General features: G+C 35.7%; 1 protein-coding gene across 1 annotated transcript in view; it reads left to right on the top strand.

Moving 5' to 3' along the window:
- AQR (aquarius intron-binding spliceosomal factor) overlaps positions 1–20,181 on the top strand; it is a 112,035-nt gene that overhangs the window by 71,409 nt on the left and 20,445 nt on the right. The window contains exons 22-27 of the mRNA XM_054450651.2: positions 194–263; positions 3,361–3,471; positions 6,857–6,966; positions 10,519–10,654; positions 12,443–12,652; positions 14,539–14,676. Of these exons, the coding sequence (XP_054306626.1) occupies positions 194–263; positions 3,361–3,471; positions 6,857–6,966; positions 10,519–10,654; positions 12,443–12,652; positions 14,539–14,676 (775 nt within the window). The remainder of the gene's footprint in view (positions 1–193; positions 264–3,360; positions 3,472–6,856; positions 6,967–10,518; positions 10,655–12,442; positions 12,653–14,538; positions 14,677–20,181) is intronic.

Here is a 20,181-nt window from a genome sequence, read left to right as displayed (position 1 = left end):
GTACTGAAAAATAACTATAATTCCATTTTAATTGTCTGTGTTGGGTAGAGGTGAAGGGAATCATTCAGAAGAGATTGAGAGAACTGGGGTAAATACAGAGCAGATATTTAGACCACTGGTGATTGTTGTCTAAATTTGTATTATACAAAGCATCATTTATCTCTACCAACTTTTTATTTACTCTTATTTGCAGTAATACGATTCAGTTCACTCATACACAGATAGAAGCCATCCGTGCTGGAATGCAGCCTGGGCTGACTATGGTAAGAGAATTGTTACACCTGTTTGTTTGTTTGTTTGTTTTCTGAGACGGAGTTTCGCTCTTGTTGCCCACGCCGGAGTGCAGTGGCGCGATCTCAGCTCACTGCAGCCTCCACCTCCCAGGTTCAAGTGATTCTTCTGCCTCAGCCTCCCAAGTAGCTGAGATTACAGGTACCCGCCACCATGCCTGGCTAATTTTTTGTATTTTTAGTAGAGACAGGGTTTTGCCATGTTGGCCAGTCTGGTCTCGAACTCTTGACCGCAGGTGATCCACCTGCCTCGGCCTCCCAATGTGTTGGGATTACAGGCGTGAGCCACCGCACTGAGCCACACCTTTTTTTTTTTTTTTTTTAAACATAGATTAAGACTAGAAGTAAGTAACAGATTTTAGAATGTGTTCTATTTCAAGTACAGCAACCCTGCTGAATTTAAGTGTTTACAAGTAAGTGTAGGTTCTTATACATTTAGAGATCTTGCTGCTTGCTTCAGTGTTCATAAAGGTTTATTAGAACATGACTGCCCATTTTTTAAAAGTTTTGTTTTTTTTTTAATTGACATGATTGTACATATTTATGGGGTATGATGTGATGTTTTGATGACTGTATACATTGTGTAATGATCAAATCAGGGTAATTAGCAAATATATCATCCACTCGTTTTCTGCATTGCTTATGGCCACTTTTGCGCTGCAATGGCAGAGATTAGTACTTGCAACAGAGATTGCTTAGCCTGCAAAGCCGAAAATGCTTCCTGTCTGGCTCTTTACAGAAAGAGTCTGCTGACAACTGATTTAGAAGTGTGTTTAATTTTTAAGTATTTGGAGGTTTCCCTGTAATCTTCCAGTTATTGATTTCTGGTCAAAGTCTATTTTGGTCAGAGAATGTATTGTATGATTTTAATTTTTTGGTTTTTGCTTTTTAAATTTGTTAAAATTTGTTTTATGGCCCAGCATATGATCTCTCTTGGTGACTATTTCATGTGCACTTGAAAAGAATTTGTGTTCTGTTGTTTTGGAGTAGGTTGTCCTATAAATGTCAATTAGATCCATTTTGTTGATGTTATTATTTAATTTTTCTCTATCATTGTTGATTTTCTGTTTTGTTGATTACTGAAAGCAGACTGTTGAAGTCTCTCACTATAATTATGAATTTGTCTGTTTCTCCTTTAGTTCTGTCAATTTTTGCTTAATGTATTTTGAAGCTTCATGGATAAGTGCTTCACACCTTTAGGGTTGTTATGTTGTCTTGGTGAATTGGCCCCATTTATTATTATGTAATGTCTGTCTTCATTGATGGAAGTTTTCTTTGCTCTGAACTCTACTTTATCTGATATTAATATTGTTACTGCAGCTTTCTTTTAAGTTGTGTTTGCACAATATTTCTTTTTCTGTCATTTTACTTCTACTTGTCGTTATATTTGAGGTGAGTTTCTTATAAACAGCATATACTTTAGGTATGTTGCTTTATCCATTCTGAGAGTCTCTGTCTTTTAACTTGCATGTTTAGACTATTCACATTTAATGCAAATTAAAGGACACATTTGGATTTAGGCCTATCATTTTTTATTTATTTTCTATTTGTTCCCTTTATTTTGTATTCTTCTGTTTCCCTTTTCATGCCTTCCGTTGTGTTATTTGAATAGTTTTGAGTATTATGTTTTTATTTGTTTTATATATATATATATATATATATATTTTTTTTTTTTTTTTTTTTTTTGAGACAGTCTTACTTTGTAGCCCAGGCTGAAGTGTAGTGGCACCATCTTAGCTCACTGCAACCTCTGCTTTCCAAGTGATTCTTGTGCCTCAGCCACCTGAGTAGCTGGGATTACAAGTGTGCACCACCACGGCCAGCTGATATTTTTGTATTTTTAGTAGAGAATTGGGTTTCACTATGTTGGCCAGGCTGGTCTTGAACTCCTGGCCTCAAGTGATCTGCCTGCCTCAGCCTCCCAAAGTGCTGAGATTACAGGTGTGAGCCACTGCGCCTGGCCTATCATATTCTTTCATTGTATTTTTGGGCGTAGTATTTTCTTAGTGGCTGCTTTAGGGATTTGCAATATATTTAACTTTTCATAGCCTACTTACAATCAGTATTATGTCACTTCAGGTTGATTGGCAAATACTCCCATAAAGTTTCCTTTACTTTCCTTCCCCTTTTATATTGTAGTTGTTTCATGTGCTACATCTAAATACATTAAGATACCATCAGATAGTATTAGAATTTTTGCTTTCAACTGTATACGTATTTTAAAGAACTCTAGAGGAAAAAAATAGCCTCTTATTATATTTGCCATTTATTCCACATTCCAGATATTCCAAGTTTCCTCTGGTAGCATTTTCTGTCTGAAGAACTTTAAAAAAAAAAACAAAACAACAACACTTTTTATAACATATCTACTAGATATGAGTTAGTTTTGTTTTTCTTCATGCAAGAATGTCTCTAATTCATCTTCTTAAAAGATATTTTACCTGGACATAGAATTGTGGGTTGATAGTTCTTCCTTTTAGCACTTTAAATGTTATTACGCTTCCTTCTGACTTCCATGTTTTCTGATGACAAATCCAAAGTCATTTTAAACGTCTTTTTGTAATATGTAATGCATCATTTTTCTGTGGTTGCTATCAGGATTTTTTTTTTCTTTGCTTTTTGTTTTTAACCATTTAATTGTGGTATATCTGGGCTTGGGTTTCTTTGGGGTTATTCTGTTGGGGTTCACTGAGCTGCTTGAATCTGTAGATTTATGTCTTTTGCCATATTTAGGAAATTTTCAGCCATGATTTTTCTAAAATTTTGTCTATGCCATACTCTTTTTCCTTTCCTTCTTAGAATTTGTTGACATGAGTGTTAGACTTGTTAATGTTGTTCTATAGATTCATGAGTCTCTATTTTTTTAATCTTTTTTTCTGTTATTCAGGTTGTGTAGCTTACTGATCTATCTCAAAGTTCACCAACTCTTCTTCTATCCTGTTCATTCTGTTATTGGGCCCATCTACTGAATTTGTTAATTTTATCTTTCAGGTCTGTACTTCACGTTTCCTAACAATGTGTGATAACTGTGATGACTTAGTAGTTTGCTATGTGTTCATCTTCCTTTTAGGTTGTGGGCCCACCTGGTACAGGCAAAACAGATGTGGCAGTTCAGATCATATCCAACATCTACCACAACTTCCCAGAACAGAGAACTCTAATTGTTACTCATTCCAATCAGGTAAATGACTGTGTGTGTGTGTGTGTGTGTGTGTGTGTGTGTGTGTGTGTGTGTGTGTGTGTGTGTGTGTGTGTGTGTGTGTGTGTGTGTGTGTGTGTGTGTGTGTACGTGGGTATGCAGGTTAGGGGTTGAGGGGGAGGTAAGTGTGGGGGAGGTAAGTGTGGGACACAAGTTCCTCTTCAAGAAATCTAGTTTCATTATTCTTTGTTCTCCATTTTTCCAAGCCTGGCCTACCTGTTCCCTAATATATTCTGGCATGCCTAAGTCTCAGCTGGTTTGTGGCTCACATTCCTTATTTGGGAATGCATTAGCTCCTGGTTTCCCGTGAGGACCCCCTCCTCTCTCTTGCTTCCCCATGACGCGGTGACCATAATTAGAAAAGCTTAAGTTTTAGCCAGTCGGAGTAGTTTATATTGTGCGGTCTTACTCCAGCCAATGGGGAAAGGACACAGATATAGGGGCTGCATTAGGGATAAAAACCCTTCTCTCCTTTGTTCAGTGTGCTCTTGCGAACGTGACTGATGCAGGTAGCACCCACCTGTGAAGTAAATTGCCTTGCTGAGAAAACTTTTTGTCTGAGTGCTTGTTCTTCCTTGCAGCATTGAGCACTTGTTCCTAACATAAGGAAGGAGCAGAGGATTCATGAAATGAATGTATTAATAGATGATTTCTCCTTGTATGAAAATCTGATCGTAGGTACCACAAAATATCAGGGAAGGCTAATTGGTATAGATGGTCCCTGACTTTTGGTTCGACTTTTATTCTGACCTGTAATATTTTGACTTTATGATGGTGTGAAAGCAATATGAATTCAGCAGAAATTGTACTTCAAGTACCCATACAACCATTCTGTTTGTCACTCTTATTTCGCTATTCAATAAATTATATGAGATAGTCAACATTTCAGTATAAAATAGGCACATTGTGTTAGATGATTTTGCCCAGGTATAGGCTAATATATGTGTTCTGAGCATGTTTTACAAAGGCTAGGCTAAGCTATGGTGTTCAGTAGGTTAGGTGTGTTAAATGTGTTTTCAATTTAGGATATTTTCAACTTATGATAGGTTTATTGGAATGTAACCCCATAGTAAGTTGAGGAGTATCTGCTATTGAGCTACTCTTGGATTATCACTGCTTATGATGAGATAACATTGAGAGATATATAAAAGCAATCTTTTATTTCTACTGGAGAGGGTCATAATGTGAAAAAGCTAAGACTATTTGGATATATGGTTAGATATTTGGATTAAATTAAATTGCCATTTTTTCCTTCTACACTAAACTAGAACTTTACTTTGAGATTATAAGCATTAACCCTTACTGGGAGTATTTTTCTTCGTTTAGTAGAATGAATATTCTTGAAAGACTAAGGTCTAAAGTGCATTGATACTGGATTAAATTTCAAATCCATGTGAAATGTACACCTGTATTACATGAAGGGACTGTATTCTACGTTAGTCATTCTGCAGCTGTCAGAAATGAGGGAAGAACAAGTAACATTTATTAGATCTGGTATAAAATGAGACGGGCAACTCTGAGAACATCCTGAAGCACATTATGAAATTTGCATGGTGGTCAAAACCTCTGAAAGTTTTTTCTCGGAGTTTATGTTAACAGTGGTGACTTCAGTTGACCAGTCTTAAAAAGAGTTGGTATACACAGAAGCACTGTGTTTTTGGAATGCCAAATATCAGTTATTCTGGTGATCATTAACTTTTAATTTGTAAAGTTTTAAAAATAATACTATTCAGTTCATTTGCCTGACATATTTTTATATATTTTGAAGTTTATAAGTAGTAAACTTATCCAATATACTGAATATATGTTATACATAATTACATAATAACATATTACATAATATATTGGACATAACATGTCTAATATACTGAATTTGTGGGAGTTGAAGGGGGATCAATTTGGACTTTGTCTTGATAAAATAAACAAATTATGAAAAGAAGGTTTTTTCTTCTGTTTATAAAATTTGTTTTGTAATATACCTATTGTAAATTCTTAGAATGAACAGAATAATTCATCTGTTGTTTTAACATATTTTTTCTGTTTTGTCATACCTTGATAGGGCTTTCTACAGTTATCCTCTACTTTATGATTGATTTGTATAGCACAATCATTGAAAAGATTAATTTGCAAAAATAGACACATAATTCACTGCTTGCTAAACACCTGCCTTGGTTTTTTGAAATTCAAATCATTTCCCTTGATGCCCATCAAATTGATTGTTTTCCTTCAGTTAACTGTTTTGTTTGCCAGATCTTCATTTGCATGTATAATTCAAGTAGTTCTCCAAAATCACTCTAATTCACAATGAAATCATGTAGTTTTTTCTGGGATTATAGTGTGCAAGTTTGTGGGGTTTTTGTTTTTTTGTTTTTACTTTTACTCAATCTATGTGGTTCTTGAGTTTGAATAGTGAAGGTTTGGATAGTGAGTAACACCATATAATCTGCTCTGTTGGATGCTGAGTTTTGGATGATGAGTACCAAGAGTTTGGATAGTGGGGGATTTTTCTGAAAATTTGTGTTAAATCTCTTCAGTTTCAGAGCTCGGATTGCTAGAGTTTTGATGGTAAAGGATATCTGTATGTACATTATATAACCTAGGTGTTTATAAGACTGGATGTTGACTTCACAGGCAGGGTTGGACTAGTGAAAGTGAGATGTTTGAATGGCGGCTCATTTTTAAATAGTACCTTAATTAGTGAGTCTTTCCATACTGTGAAACTTTTGCCTTTCTGTAAAACCTTGTAACTGCAGAAGTTCAGATAATGAATACTAGGAATTGAGGGAACCCTAATTATGAACATTTCATAGATACAAAGTAGTGACTTTTAAATGACTTTCGTCAGAATAGTTTGCAATAAATGAGTGCTCTGCTCTTTATTATATTGAGAACATTAGACTTTCAGACTAAGATTTGAAAGATGCAATTTATGTTTCCACCTTCTGGTCCTCTTAATGTATTCTACCTACACCCTCACTGCCTTCTTATTGTCTTTCTCCAACTGCAAAAACTTTTTCAGTTCTCTGCAACCCAAGGAAATGCTGTTGAATGAAATGAAACTCAGTGTGGTTGTTTATTTTAGGAATTGTTACAACTTGGAAGAAATAGTATCTGAGCCAATGCCTTTCTCGTTTCATAAATTAAAAGCAGATGTTTAATGGGTGGATGGTTTTATGGTTTCTAGTTATCCATACAGCCAAATAGACATAGATGGCAATATCAGAAATCAATATAAATACTATTTGGTTAAATTATAAATGGCCTAATATAAGGCTGATTTCCTTCTGTGTTTCAACTTTGATTCTTTCTAAATGTTAGTTTTTGCTACGTTTAAAGGTGCCATCACCCTTCTTGGTTTATTCTCTAGGCCCTAAACCAGTTGTTTGAGAAAATCATGGCATTAGACATTGATGAGCGCCACCTACTGCGTCTTGGTCATGGAGAAGAAGAGCTGGAGACAGAGAAAGATTTCAGCAGGTGAGCAAATGGGAGTGAGTAACAGTGTAAAAAAGGATTTTTTATTTTCTTTTCATTTCTTTTATTAAAGAAGAAGAAAGCAATGAATACTGAAACTTAATTCTGAAAGGTTCTAACTTAACTTACTAAGACTATATGTTGACCTAGAAATCTGGTCATGATGTCCCTCAGTTCTAATTGTGTATGGTTATGCCATTTTGTCTTCAAATATACAATTATATTAATGAAGAGAATGATCTTGTTAATCTTTTTAAAATTGCAGGTTGCCTTTTGCTTTCTATTTATTGAGGTAATTTTTAATGCTGCCAATAAACTGTACAACTTTAAATGATTCCTTTTTCACATCTTATTCAGGCATTTAATTTGCATATATTTTAGGTACCAATTAGGAGTTTGATTTATTTATTGAAATAGAAATTATGGGAGGCTGACGCAGGAGAATCGCTGGAACCCGGGAGGCAGAGGTTGCAGTGAGCCGAGATTGTGCCATTACACTCCAGCCTGGCGACAGAGCCAGACTCTGTCTCAAAAAAAAAAAAAAGGAAATGCAAATTAGTGATTAATGATAATATAAGCTTTGGGGTTATAAGTATAACTTCAGATACTTCTTGCCAGTTTGGCTGGACTTTGATATTACATACTGTAAAGACTAAAACTTTACAAGTCGGATTTCTTCTGCCATTAGTATTTTAATTTTTTTCCTTCAAAGTTGCTTCATAATGTCTCATTTTATTTATATTTAAATCCATTTTTAAAGCTCAATTTTAGATAATAAGCACAATTAACAGCTGGACATATTTAATGTCCTTTGGCTATTAAACATGATCTTTGACAAATTGATCGTAGACATTAAAAGAATTTTAAATTATTATGTGCGTCTATTTTGAGTTCTTGTATTATAGAGCTTACCAAACACTTAGCTTCTAAAAAGTCACTATGTTGCAGAGGGGCAAAGAACAACATGCCATAAGTTATTTAGGGCTCTATATTCTTAATTTCAGATTAGCCAGTAATACTTTTGAATTCATCCCATAGGTATTTCCTCATTTTAAAGCCAACTTACAAAGGTAGGTTAGACTCTAAAATCTAATAATTCAGAATTCAGTGAACACGAAAGTGCTAATAGAATGTTTGACTATAATTACAATTATATTGAAGTAAAATTTATAGTTTTTAAAGAATATTAGAATGGGGTAGAATTTTTATGATGATTTCAGGTACCACCAAATTTGTTAGAAAAAAACAGACTTTTTTATTCTGACACATAACTTAGATACTGTTAGTTTGCATATTTGATTGGACTTTTTTTTTTCTCTTACAATTAAAAAGAAAAACGACTTTTGTTTCACAATAAAAGTAATATCACTTTCTCTGAAGAAAAAATTGTAAAATCTGGTGAAGTTGTAGAGAAGGAGTGGTTATCCATAATTACACTATCCTAAAACAACTTTTTGCTAGTTTTTTCTGTAATGCTGTTATTTGTAATTTTTATGTTGCTTTTTTTGTTTATTTTGAGACAGAGTTTCACTTTGTTGCCCAGGCTGGAGTGCAGTGGCACCATCTCAGCTCACTGCAACCTCCGCTTCCTGGATTCAAGCAATTTTCCTGCCTCAGCCTTCTGAGTAGCTGGGATTACAGGTACCCGCCACCATGCCTGGCTGATTTTTTTGTATTTTAGTAGAGATGGAGTTTCACCATGTTGCCCAGGCTGGTCTCAAACTCCTGAGCTCAGGCAATCCATCCATCTTGGCCTCCCAAAGTGCTAGGATTACAGGTGTGTGCCACCGCGCCCAGCCTTATGTTGCTTTTTAAAAATAATTCTTTATCTTTTAAATGTAATAATGTACTAATTGAGCAGATAGTACATAGAATTTAATTGTACTGTATATTTCTTTTATTTATTTATTTATTTAGACAGAGTCTCACTGTGTCACCCAGGCTGGAGTGTAGTGGTGTGATCTCAGTTCACTGTAACCTCTGCCTCCTGGGTTCAAGGGATTCTCATGCCTCAGCCTCCTGAGTAGCTGGGACTACAGGCACCCACCACCACACCCGGCTAATTTTTGTATTTTTAGTAGAGATGGGGTTTTGCCAGGTTGGCCAGGCTAGTCTTGAACTCCTGACCTCAAGTGATCTGCCTGCCTCGGCCTCCCAAAGTGCTGGGATTACAGGCGTGAGCCATCGTGCCCAGCCTGTCTATTGCTTTTTAAGTTTAACATTACTTCACAAGAACTTTGGCATTTTATTAACAGAGTCTGTAAGCATTCCTGATTTTTTTCTCATTAACAAAGTGTTCATTGTAGATAAAAGTTTATAGATAAGCAAGCAGAAAAAAGTTATCTGCCATATGTTTATATCCTTCCAAGTTGAAAAATTCTTCAAACATAGATCATGTTTTAGATCTCTTTTTAATTCTTAATCATCCCTTGTTACCTCAAATGTGAATCTCTGAACTACAGACAGCTAGGAACATGACTTCTTATGTTGAGTCTTTAAACATGGGAACAACAGTGACGAATTAAATTATTTTAGTCTTATTTTAAGCATTAAAGAGTTATGGGAGACGCTTTGCTGTTGTGGTGTTGTGAAAAGAATGTGCATGGAATTTGCGATCTAATTCTGGTTCCACTACTTTCTTCCCTGTGGGTTTTCGGACAAGGTACTCTCCAAACTTCAGTTTTCTTACTGATTCAGCAAACATTATGAACCTGCTAGGTTTGGGTGCCAAGCTATGTATTGGGATATATAGATGACAGAGATATCGAAAACGTTTAAAAATTACTTTTCAGAGCCTTTAGATCTAATCTACTTTTATGTAGTGTAAAATAGTGCTGTTTGAAGCAGCCAATTTCTGAACTTACATGTTCTTGGTCTGTGATGAAATGAACTAGCACCAGAATGCACTGTCCTGCTTTCTTCTTTGTGAAAGTGTCTTGTTGTGAGAGGAAAGATTGAGAGCTGAACTAAATGGTGTATTTAGTGATGTAGTTGATTTTCCCTCCTCCTAGACCAGTAACACCCTTGCAGATCAATGCTGTTCCATAGAGTATACTCTAAGTAGCTTTTTTTTCTTTCTTTTTTTTTTTTTTTTTTGAGACAGAGTCTTGCTTTGTTGCCCAGGCTGGAGTGCAGCGGTGCCATCTCGGCTCACTGCAAGCTCCGCCTCCCGGGTTCACGCCCTTCTCTTGCCTCAGCCTCCTGAATAGCTGGGACTACAGGCGCCCGCTACCATGCCCGGCTAATTTTTTTGTATTTTTATTAGAGACAGGGTTTCACCATGTTAGCCACGATGGCCTCTATCTAACCTCATGATCCGCCCCCCTCAGCCTCTCGAAGTGTTGGGATTACAGGTGTGAACCTCCGTGCCCCGCCTACTCTAAATAGCTTTTGTGTAAAGTAACCCAAGAACTACCACCAATAGTTAAATAGAAGCCATATCTTCTAGTTTTTTTTCCCTTTCTTTGCTATTATGATTTTCTTGAATTTTGCTGATTGTTTCCTTCAAAGTCTCTTTATTACAGTTTTGTCATTTTGCCTAATTGAAATGTCTAGGTATGGAAGAGTTAATTATGTTCTGGCTCGAAGAATAGAACTTTTAGAAGAAGTCAAACGATTGCAAAAGAGTCTAGGGGTTCCAGGAGATGCCTCATATACCTGTGAAACTGCAGGCTATTTCTTCTTATACCAGGTAAGATATTAAGGGTTTTTGAATCATACTTCATCATAATATGAACCCCAGTCGGAAGCTGGAATGAGTTCTTGTGATCCTTCATGAAAGCTTATTTTTTTGAGTAGTTTAGAGTATATGATATTGCAAATGCTATATTTATGAATGTTAAGTATATTTTGTATTATCTTCAGTTTTCTTTGCTAAATAACTTTGCTTGATGACTCATTCTGTGAAAGACCAGCGTTGCTACTTTTTACATTTTTTTCTTTCTATTGACAAAGTTCTAGTCACTCTTTTTTCTTTTTTTACTGTAGAAATACAACTAAATAAATATTCTAGCTAGCCAGTGGCAACAAAGTACAGTTAACTTTTATTGTATACATTAATCAACTAATGAAGGAAAACATTCTTCTTTCAAATTTCCAGAAATAAATTATGTCTTACAACTAATTGCACAGTGGGTCTTGAAGTTAAAGGCTTCTGACTTCAATATAAAGATGTACTTTTACTTTTGTTAGGGTTAATTTTGGAAGTGTGAAAACCAGTGAGAAATAGCCAGATAAAGTGAATAAAACTAAACTTTAATAGTCAGTTGGATTACTAATAATTTTAAATGGACTAGGACATAATTGGCTAATGAAGATTTTTGTATAACTTTATTTGTTCTCTTTGTTCTAATGCCAATTATGTATTTTAAATTATAATATTGTAAGCTCATTGTAAGTGGATATCACAAACCAGTTAAGTCCATTCAAAATGAGCAGCTGTCATGGTTTCTTGTGAAGCAGGGAAAATACATAATATAGTGTACATTAGATTCAGGACTGTTTAGGACTTGCATAAAGAAGTAAAGATCATGCTTAAATGCTTTTTTGACACAAAATTACTTGGCTTTCAGTGAAATAATGTTTAAAATTGGGAAAAATAACATACAAATTATGAAGGTTTATGTAATAAATTTGGGAAAAATGAACTTGAGGCTTCACAGTGTAAATTGGCAATTTTCAACATTTAAGAATCATATCGGGAAAGTTGTTTACAAGTCAAATTCCCTAGCCCTTGTTCCTATAGCTTCTCATTCAATAGAGGTGGAATCCAGGAATCCACATTTTTATTTAGCTCCTCAGATATTTTGCCTAAGGACTACACTTTTGAGAAACACTGAAATTATAACAAAAAAAGATCTGGGAGAGTTATAGAAATTGAAGTTACATAGTAACTGGCTGGTAGATGCATAGCTAACATTATACAAAATAATTGAACTATAATCACAAAAGTCATAAGATAAGCTTTCAAATATACACGCAGCTTAATCAGACGTTCTTTATGAATGATCTAAAAATCTGACAGAAGGGTTGACAAGTGCTAAATTGATTAAAAAGCTGCTAAAACTGAACTTACCATATATGGAGAGGAACAGAGATGAAAAAAGTGAGAAATTTCTTTGTCCAGAGAGCTTTCTTTCCTTTACGTTTCTTTTAAGCGTTAGTAATAAACTATCTTGAGTTATGTGGAGAATCTGAACTGCCTGAGTTAGAGTTCCATGAGATGATGTTAAGGCTCTTTCCAGTTTGTAGAGATTTGTTATTAAAGAGCCTTTTTTTCTCCAAAGACAAGGTTACTTTTATAACAGAAGAGCCATCTGTCAGTTACAGGAATGAAGAATAGTTATATTGGATCAAAGACTGAATTTCTTTTTCTTCTTTTTCACCTAGCAGATCTTATTTTTATAAGATTTATTTATTTTATGCTTTAAAACATCATAATTAGCTGGCAGTTAACCTCAAGTCCTCCTTTTTTCTACAGGTAATGTCTCGCTGGGAAGAGTATATCAGCAAAGTGAAAAATAAAGGTAGTACATTGCCAGATGTTACGGAAGTCTCCACTTTCTTCCCTTTCCATGAATACTTTGCAAATGCTCCTCAACCCATTTTTAAAGGAAGATCTTATGAAGAAGACATGGAAATTGCTGAAGGATGTTTCAGGCATATTAAGAAAATCTTTACTCAGCTTGAGGTAAGGATTCTCAAGTTCTTTGAACTTCCCTTTAATGGTTTTTAATTTAGTTTTTTTTTCTTTTTGAAGTAAATGTGAAATATTCAAATCTTTTTTTTTTTTTTTGAGACGGAGTCTTGCCCTGTCGCCCAGGCTGGAGTACAGTGGCACAATCTTGGCTCACTGCAACCTCCACCTCCCAGGTTCAGGCAATTCTCCTGCCTCAGCCTCTGAGCAGCTGGGATTACAGGTGCACACCACCATGCCCAGCTAATTTTTGTATTTTTAGTAGAGACAGGGTTTCACCATGTTAGCCAGGCTAGTCTCGAACTCCTGACCTCAAGTTATCTGCTCGCCTCTGCCTCCCAAAGTGCTGGGATTACAGGTGTGAGCCACCACACCTGGCCCAAAATATTCAAATCTTAGAAATTAGATTAATTTTAAGTAAGATATAAATTGGATCTTTATTCTGGCTTTCCTGATGTAAAGGTCTTAGTATTTTTGAGAAAGGAATGCTTCCATCAAGAAATTCAATAATGGTTCTTTGAATTGGAATTTGAGACTGCCATGTGGCCATTCTAAGTCCTGTGTGCCTCTTGATCAGTAAAATAGTGGGGTTGCTGTAGTAGCCAGGATGATTGATTCTGATTATTAAAGTGAAATGAGTCATAGCTGCACAATGGGAACAGAGAATATGTCTGGAACCCAGTGCCCCCTGGATATGTCTCCTAGTTTTTGCCACATCATTGCAGGATCATCATTGCAAAAATAGATAGCAAATATCATTGAAAAATTACAGCGGTCCTATAAAGGGATCATATTCAGGCTCAGACTCCTCAGTAAGAAAATTTAAGATTACACTTTCAGGTAGAAAGGTAGAAAGGTCAGGGACATTGTTTCTTGTCTTTGTATCTTTTAGATGTGATTACATACCTACTTATTAGAACAGTATCAGATATGTAGTATATGTTCAGTAAATATTGAAATGTATATGGGTAGGTGGATGGATGGTAGGTACAGAATAATAAATGTAAAGTATTATGTTTATGGTTACATAAACACAAAGTAAAAGGATAAAAACATACTCAATTCATAATAATAGCTGCCTTGGGAGGGCGTAGGCAGAAGGTTATACAGGGTACCTCACCTATATTTGTAATATTTTAATTATTTAAAAAACAAAATGTTTTTTGTTTTTCCATACCCTTTTCTGTTCTGTTGGGGATCCTCTGCCATGGTTGATGTTCTGGCTTATCCTTGCAGGTTTAATTTCCCAGCTTCCTATGTCAGCTGACTTCTTGCTTAGTATAGCCGATGAGAGAGTGCCAGGGTATTTCTTCATCAGTTCCCTCTGCCTTGGATTTCATCTCTTTCATGATTCCAGTTTCTGCTGGAAAAACTTGTGGTTCCAGCTTTTTTTGTGTGACTACAGTCCCTGGGCTCTGATAACACCACCTCCTACCTTTATTCTTTCTAGTCTAGGGATGATAGTGACTGCTGCTGTCTCTAATTTCTATGTTACATTACCTTTATAGTTCCTCTATCACTTGTATAACCAGTTTCTTGCTAAAATTCCCTTTGATATGAATACTTGAAATCGTTTCTGTTTTCCTGGAGGGACGTTGAGTAATACAGGTACAATGATCATTGAATTTTATTCATTATTCTTGTTTATATTGTACATATTTTACCTTACATACAAAAAAGCTTGAATTATAACTTTTATATCAGCTATTATTTAAACTCAATTAGTACCCAAATCATAATGGACAGAATTATAATTCATTAGGCTTAGTTTATAATATATTTATGTTAATTTCTCAGGAATTAAGTCTGATTGGATTGTATGGTTATGTGCAAAACTCCGTTTTCCTAAAATTATCTTTCATTGCTCCTCATTTCCATAGGAATTCAGAGCCTCTGAATTGCTTCGAAGTGGACTGGACAGATCTAAATACCTTTTAGTGAAAGAAGCCAAAATTATTGCTATGACCTGTACTCATGCTGCCTTAAAACGACATGACTTGGTCAAGCTAGGTTTCAAGGTAAAGACTTATGGTAGTTTTTTTTTTTTTTTTTTTTTTAAGATTATCAGAGATTGGCTCACTTCTTATTGAAGTTCATATTTATAATTACCTTAAAATGTTTCTTTTATAAGTGGATAATAATATCCCATGTTTATGTGATTAGTGAACTCTGAATCTAATTTTTCTAAATCTACTTATTAGTAATATGTCCATTAGGTAACGTTATAACCATATGGTTGTCTGACCAAATTCTCATACTTGTTAAGGTTTTGTTTTTACTGAGTATCACTTATTTAAAAATCTCCAAATAAAGCTTATGAAAAAAAACCTAAAATTCACCTAATTAAAAAAAAGTAATAATAAAGATATCTCCAAACAGAAGTAAAAGCTATAAAAAGAACGTTTCAAAATGGTTTTCAGCTAGGTGTGGTGGCTCATTCCTGTAATCCCAGCACTTTGGGAGGCCAAGGTGGGTGGACCACTTGAGGTCAGGAGTTTGAGACCAGCCTGGCCAGCATGGTGAAACCCTCTGTCTATTAAAAATACAAAAATTAGCCGAGCATGGTGGTATGCGCCTGTAATCCCAGCTCCTTGGGAAGCTGAGGCAGGAGAATCGCTTGAACCCAGGAGGCAGAGGTTGCAGTGAGCCGAGATTGTGCCCCTGCCCTCCAGCCTGGGTGACAGAGTAAGACTCCATCTCAAAACAAAAACAAACAAAAAAACAAAGTGGTTTTCATCTATTAGACATCTGTATGCTTAGATTATTCACATATTAAACATATAACAATTCCAGTTATTTGTGTACTTAGCAAATGAAAAGCCTTTCATATAAGGATATGGAATACTCTTATTTAGACTGCAAAATGAGATATTAAAATGGTTTCATCATATGATGAAAACAGGAGGACAAAATAGCCTGTTAATCTGTGACTTATTTGAAGTGGAATGTAATGATTGAGCAGTAAATTTGAATTTGCAAATTTTTTGTGACTTTGCTAGTGATACTGATCTGAACTTAGATTTTAACACAGTCATTTAACTTTCCTGCAACTGGGTTTGTCTGTTGTTTAAAACAGAGTTCTGTATACGGGTTTGAATTAAAAATTAGTAATTCACTTGTTGATTAAAGTAACTGACAATTTTAAAATGTTGCGAGCTCACTGAAAGATAGGCACTAAATAAATTCAAGGTGATGAAATTGTTATCTTGGATGCAAGGTTCCTCAGCTGCAAGGTAGGACACATACGACAATTTATTAAAAGGTAGTGTGAACGTACCCTAGTGGTGTGAACTTACCCTTTTGCAAATTATTAGTGAGAATTTTTCACCTAAATATTTTGTTCTTGGGGCTGATATATAAAATATACTTTGATATTAAATCATAGCTTAATAAAAAGGGAAAATAATGCAACCATAATTAACATTTTTTGCTTTCATGGAGCTTTTGCCTGTGTTCTAAAGAATACTACTTATCAAATTTTCAGTAGTCATTTTCTACATTTAAATCGTGCTACATGTCAAAGGATAGTTAGCATGAGTGCTAATAGGTTTTCTATATTTTTGATTTTGAAGTTTTATTTTTGTCACACTTAAGAGTTTTAAAAACCTTGTAGGTCCACTTAACAAAAAAAGGCAGTCCCCCACTCCGCTCATCCGTCCCATTTATCCAATCCTTCAACTCTTTTAGATTTTGTCCTTTTCATCTATATCAGTCAAGAATGGTAAATTTCCATTTTAGGCATTGTCTTTTGATTCTGTGCTGACCCAAAGGACAAATAGACACACATTCATGCATGTGTGCATGCACTTTTCCCTCCTTAATGCTCCCAATATAGTTATGTCATAACTTTGGTTTGCTCACTTTGGGGTGTTTACATCATTATTAACACATGAACACTTTCACATCCAAGCAGGGGGAATATACACCATGATTAGTTTTCCTTTCATGCACAATTTTTTTTTCTTTCTGGAATTAATGATTTTCACCTTGTTTGTTTAGTTTTCTGTTTTTACCGCCAATTCAACCCAAAACTGTGTTTAGTTTTTAAATATTTTCTTAGTACCTTTAGACACATCACATACATGTTTTTGGAGATCTCTCTCCTAGATATTCCTGACCTATTTCAGTTCACATTGCATCCATTCTGAGCCTTTGCCTTTCTCATATGTCAGATTCTGTGTTTTGGGCATTCCGTGTCTTTCTCTTCCGTATTTTAGTAGAATACATCCTCCAGTATCTTTCATGTGAAAGGATGCATAGGAGATAATATTTTTAAGACTTTCCATGTCCAAAAACTATTTTTAATCTACTCTCACATTTAATTATTATGGCTAGGTATAGATTTCTAGATTGGAAATAATTTTTCTTCAGAATTCTGAAGAATTGTTCCGTTTTCTCTGTCTTCCAGTGTAGCTGTTCAGAAGCCCAAAGCTGTGATTTTAAATGTATTTTGTTTTACATTTTTGTTCTGTCAGGAAGCCCTACAATCTTTTCTTTGTCCCTAGAGTTCTGAAATTTCAGTGATATGTCTTAGGGATACGAAGGCAGAAAGAGGACTCTTGCTTTCCTGGGTCCCTGGGTTGTGGGAGATGGATAGAGAAAGAGAGCCAGACTTCTCCACATTCAGTTTTGTACACAGACTTTTGACATAATTCCCACTTTCTGTATGGTGCTCATTTCTGATCCCACCCTCTTAACTCTGCCTGCTTTCTCCAAGTTCCAAGATCCTCTCCAGACACTAAACCTGTCGTCTATTGGGGGTGAGAGAGGAGGGACATTTCGTTTGGTTCCTTGAAGTGGGGAAGTCTAATTGCCTCTTTAAACCATTCCTATTGTTACCAAGCAAAAGGGGCTCACTGCTCGGTGCACTAGAAGCCAATACTCTAACACCAGGTTTTTGAGGAAAAAAAAGCTTCTATTACAAGTTGACTCATGAGAAGAACATAGTCAAGCTCAAATCTATGTCCCTATGCTGGCTTTAAGGCAGTAATTTTATTAGAAAAGGTATAGGGGGTGGATTCTGGGATTAGTAAGTGATTGGTGGAAGGAAAGGGGTCTGGAAAGTCTTCAAGCATGTGCAGTTCTCTCTTCATGCTACCTCTTGGATGGCATGTGTAGATTCTAGAGGAGTTAACATGAAACATGGTAGAAATTTGGGTTGTGATATAAGCAAGCTCATTCCGTGCTCACTCTAGTTGGCTATATTGGTTCCAGCCAGTTTCAGCCAGTTTTATTATCTTAGAAGCAAAGGAAGTTTCAGCTTTGCAGCAAGTTGTTTCTTTTCTTATCTATCATCCTGTAAACTCAAGAATTTCTGTTAGTTGCTGGTTTCTTTAACTCTTTGGGATACAATTTCACTGTATAATGTCAAGTGTTATTTTAGGGGGTTTCCAGAGATACCGGTGATCATTATGTGTTCAGTTCATCACCTTTTAACAGAAGTCTATCACTTGTTTCAATTTGTATTTTGTTGAAGCCTATTTTTTTTTTTTTTTTTTTTTTTTTTTTTGAGACAGAGCTTTGCTCTGTTGCCCAGGCTAGAGTGCAGTGGCGCCATCTCAGCTCACTTCAACCTCCATCTCCTGGGTTCAAGTGATTCTCCTGCCTCAGCCTCCCAAGTAGCTAGGATTACAGGTGCCCACCACCAGGCCCAGCTAATTTTTGTATTTTTAGTAGAGACAGTGTTTTACCACGTTGGCCAGGTTGGTCTCAAACTCCTGACCTCAAGTGATCCAGCCTCGGCCTCCCAAAGTGCTGGGATTACAGGCATGAGCCACTGTACCTGGCCCCAATTTTTTACAAACACGAAGTTAAATATTAATTCTAATTTGCTTGTCTGTTTTCAGGGATTGTTAATTCAATGTTGATCATCTTAAACCCGTTTCGAGTTGTAGAAATTGTAGAAGGAAATGTATCAGAATGATAACAAAAATGAACAATGATAATAATCATCATTTGTTGAGCGTCAGCTATGTACCAAGTTCTGTGTTTACAAAGTTCTGTGTTTACAATGATTTATTTCTCTTCTTCACAACTAGATCTTTTTATGAGCTTTGTCTTTTTTTTTTTTTTTTTTTGAGACAGTCTCATTCTTTTTCCCAGGTTGGAGTGCAGTGGCGTGATCTCGGCTCACTGCAACCTCTGCCTCTTGGGTTCAAGCACTTCTAGTGCCTCATCTTCTGAGTAGCTGAGATTACAGGCATGTGCCACCACACCCAACCAACTTACTGTATTTTTAGTAAAGACGGGGTTTCACCATGTTGGCCAGGCTGGTCTCGAACTCCTGAGCTCAAGGGATCCACCTGCCTTGGCCTCCCAGAGTTCTGGGATTACAGCTGTGAGCCACCACGCCCAGCCAAGATATCTCCATTTTATAGTTGAGAAAGTGTGAGTCAAGAGAGATATTACCTTAGAGTCACAGGTAATCAGTTACAGAGCTAGTATTAAAACATGGTTTTCTAAGAATTTAAAGTCTGTTGTGCCCTGACCCTATCCTAGCAGCTATAATCCACTAAAGAACCATAGAACTGGTAACGGTGGCTGTAGAACTTAGGAATCCTTTGAAAGTTCACAAAGACTAGCTCCTAGCCTGGTCCCTGGCCTGGAGCATCAAGTGCCAACCCAACATGTAATATGTTGGTAGAAATTAGTAAGGGTTGAATGAATGATCTGACTAATAGATGCATGGAGCAAGTAGCTAAAGTAGTGATAATTTTGCTTTGGAATTAAAATCTCCCTTTTAAAAAGCAAAATCTATAAATATGTTTTTATAAGTAAAATTGCATTATATTTTCAGAATTTATTTTCAGAAAGCAGTCTTTTTAAGCTATCTCCTTTTGAGTTGCTCCCACTCTGTTTTGCATATTATACGTGTTATCTTGAGAGTCTACACAGGGACTTCTTAGAAAGTGTGAGAGTTTGAATTCCTCCTTCTGTTCAGCTCCCACAAAAATGACCTAATCATTATAATAGGGAAATGCCTACACCTTCAAGTAGTTTCGATAACAGTCCAGAATTGAACCATAACTTTAAAAGAGGAGAGTTAATCAAACATTCAGAGTAAATACACTCTCCCCATCTCCCACCTCCCTGGAAAATAAAATAATGGGAGAAATCTTTAAAAACAGAAAGCAACAGAACTCTAATGTGTACTTAGATTCAAGAAGAAGGTCTTGTACCAAAACAGGAAGATGTCATACTAAGTAGCGATCAGAATTAAAAGTGAAGAGGAAAGACAAAACATATTGAGAATAGATCTAAATGAGAATTGGACAGATAGAAGCGTAGTAATTATCAAAGAAAGAATGAAATTTTCTCATGTTTTAGAAAGACTTGATTTTTCATTCTTTTACAGATGTGTAATATCTAACATTACTGGGAACTGGGCTATGGAAAAGATACAGACATTAAACAAGTAAATATACAGATATAATTACAAATTGTGAAGGTCTGCAAGACAAAAGAATAGTACTTCAGTGCTTTGAGATCAGTTTTAGATTGGGAGGTCAGAGAAGGCCTAGATA

This window comes from Pongo pygmaeus, chromosome 16, assembly GCF_028885625.2.
Source record: "Pongo pygmaeus isolate AG05252 chromosome 16, NHGRI_mPonPyg2-v2.0_pri, whole genome shotgun sequence".
NCBI classification, from domain to species: Eukaryota; Metazoa; Chordata; class Mammalia; order Primates; family Hominidae; genus Pongo; species Pongo pygmaeus.
Note: the sequence above shows the minus strand (reverse complement) of the source record. Positions and strands in the feature narration are given on the sequence as shown.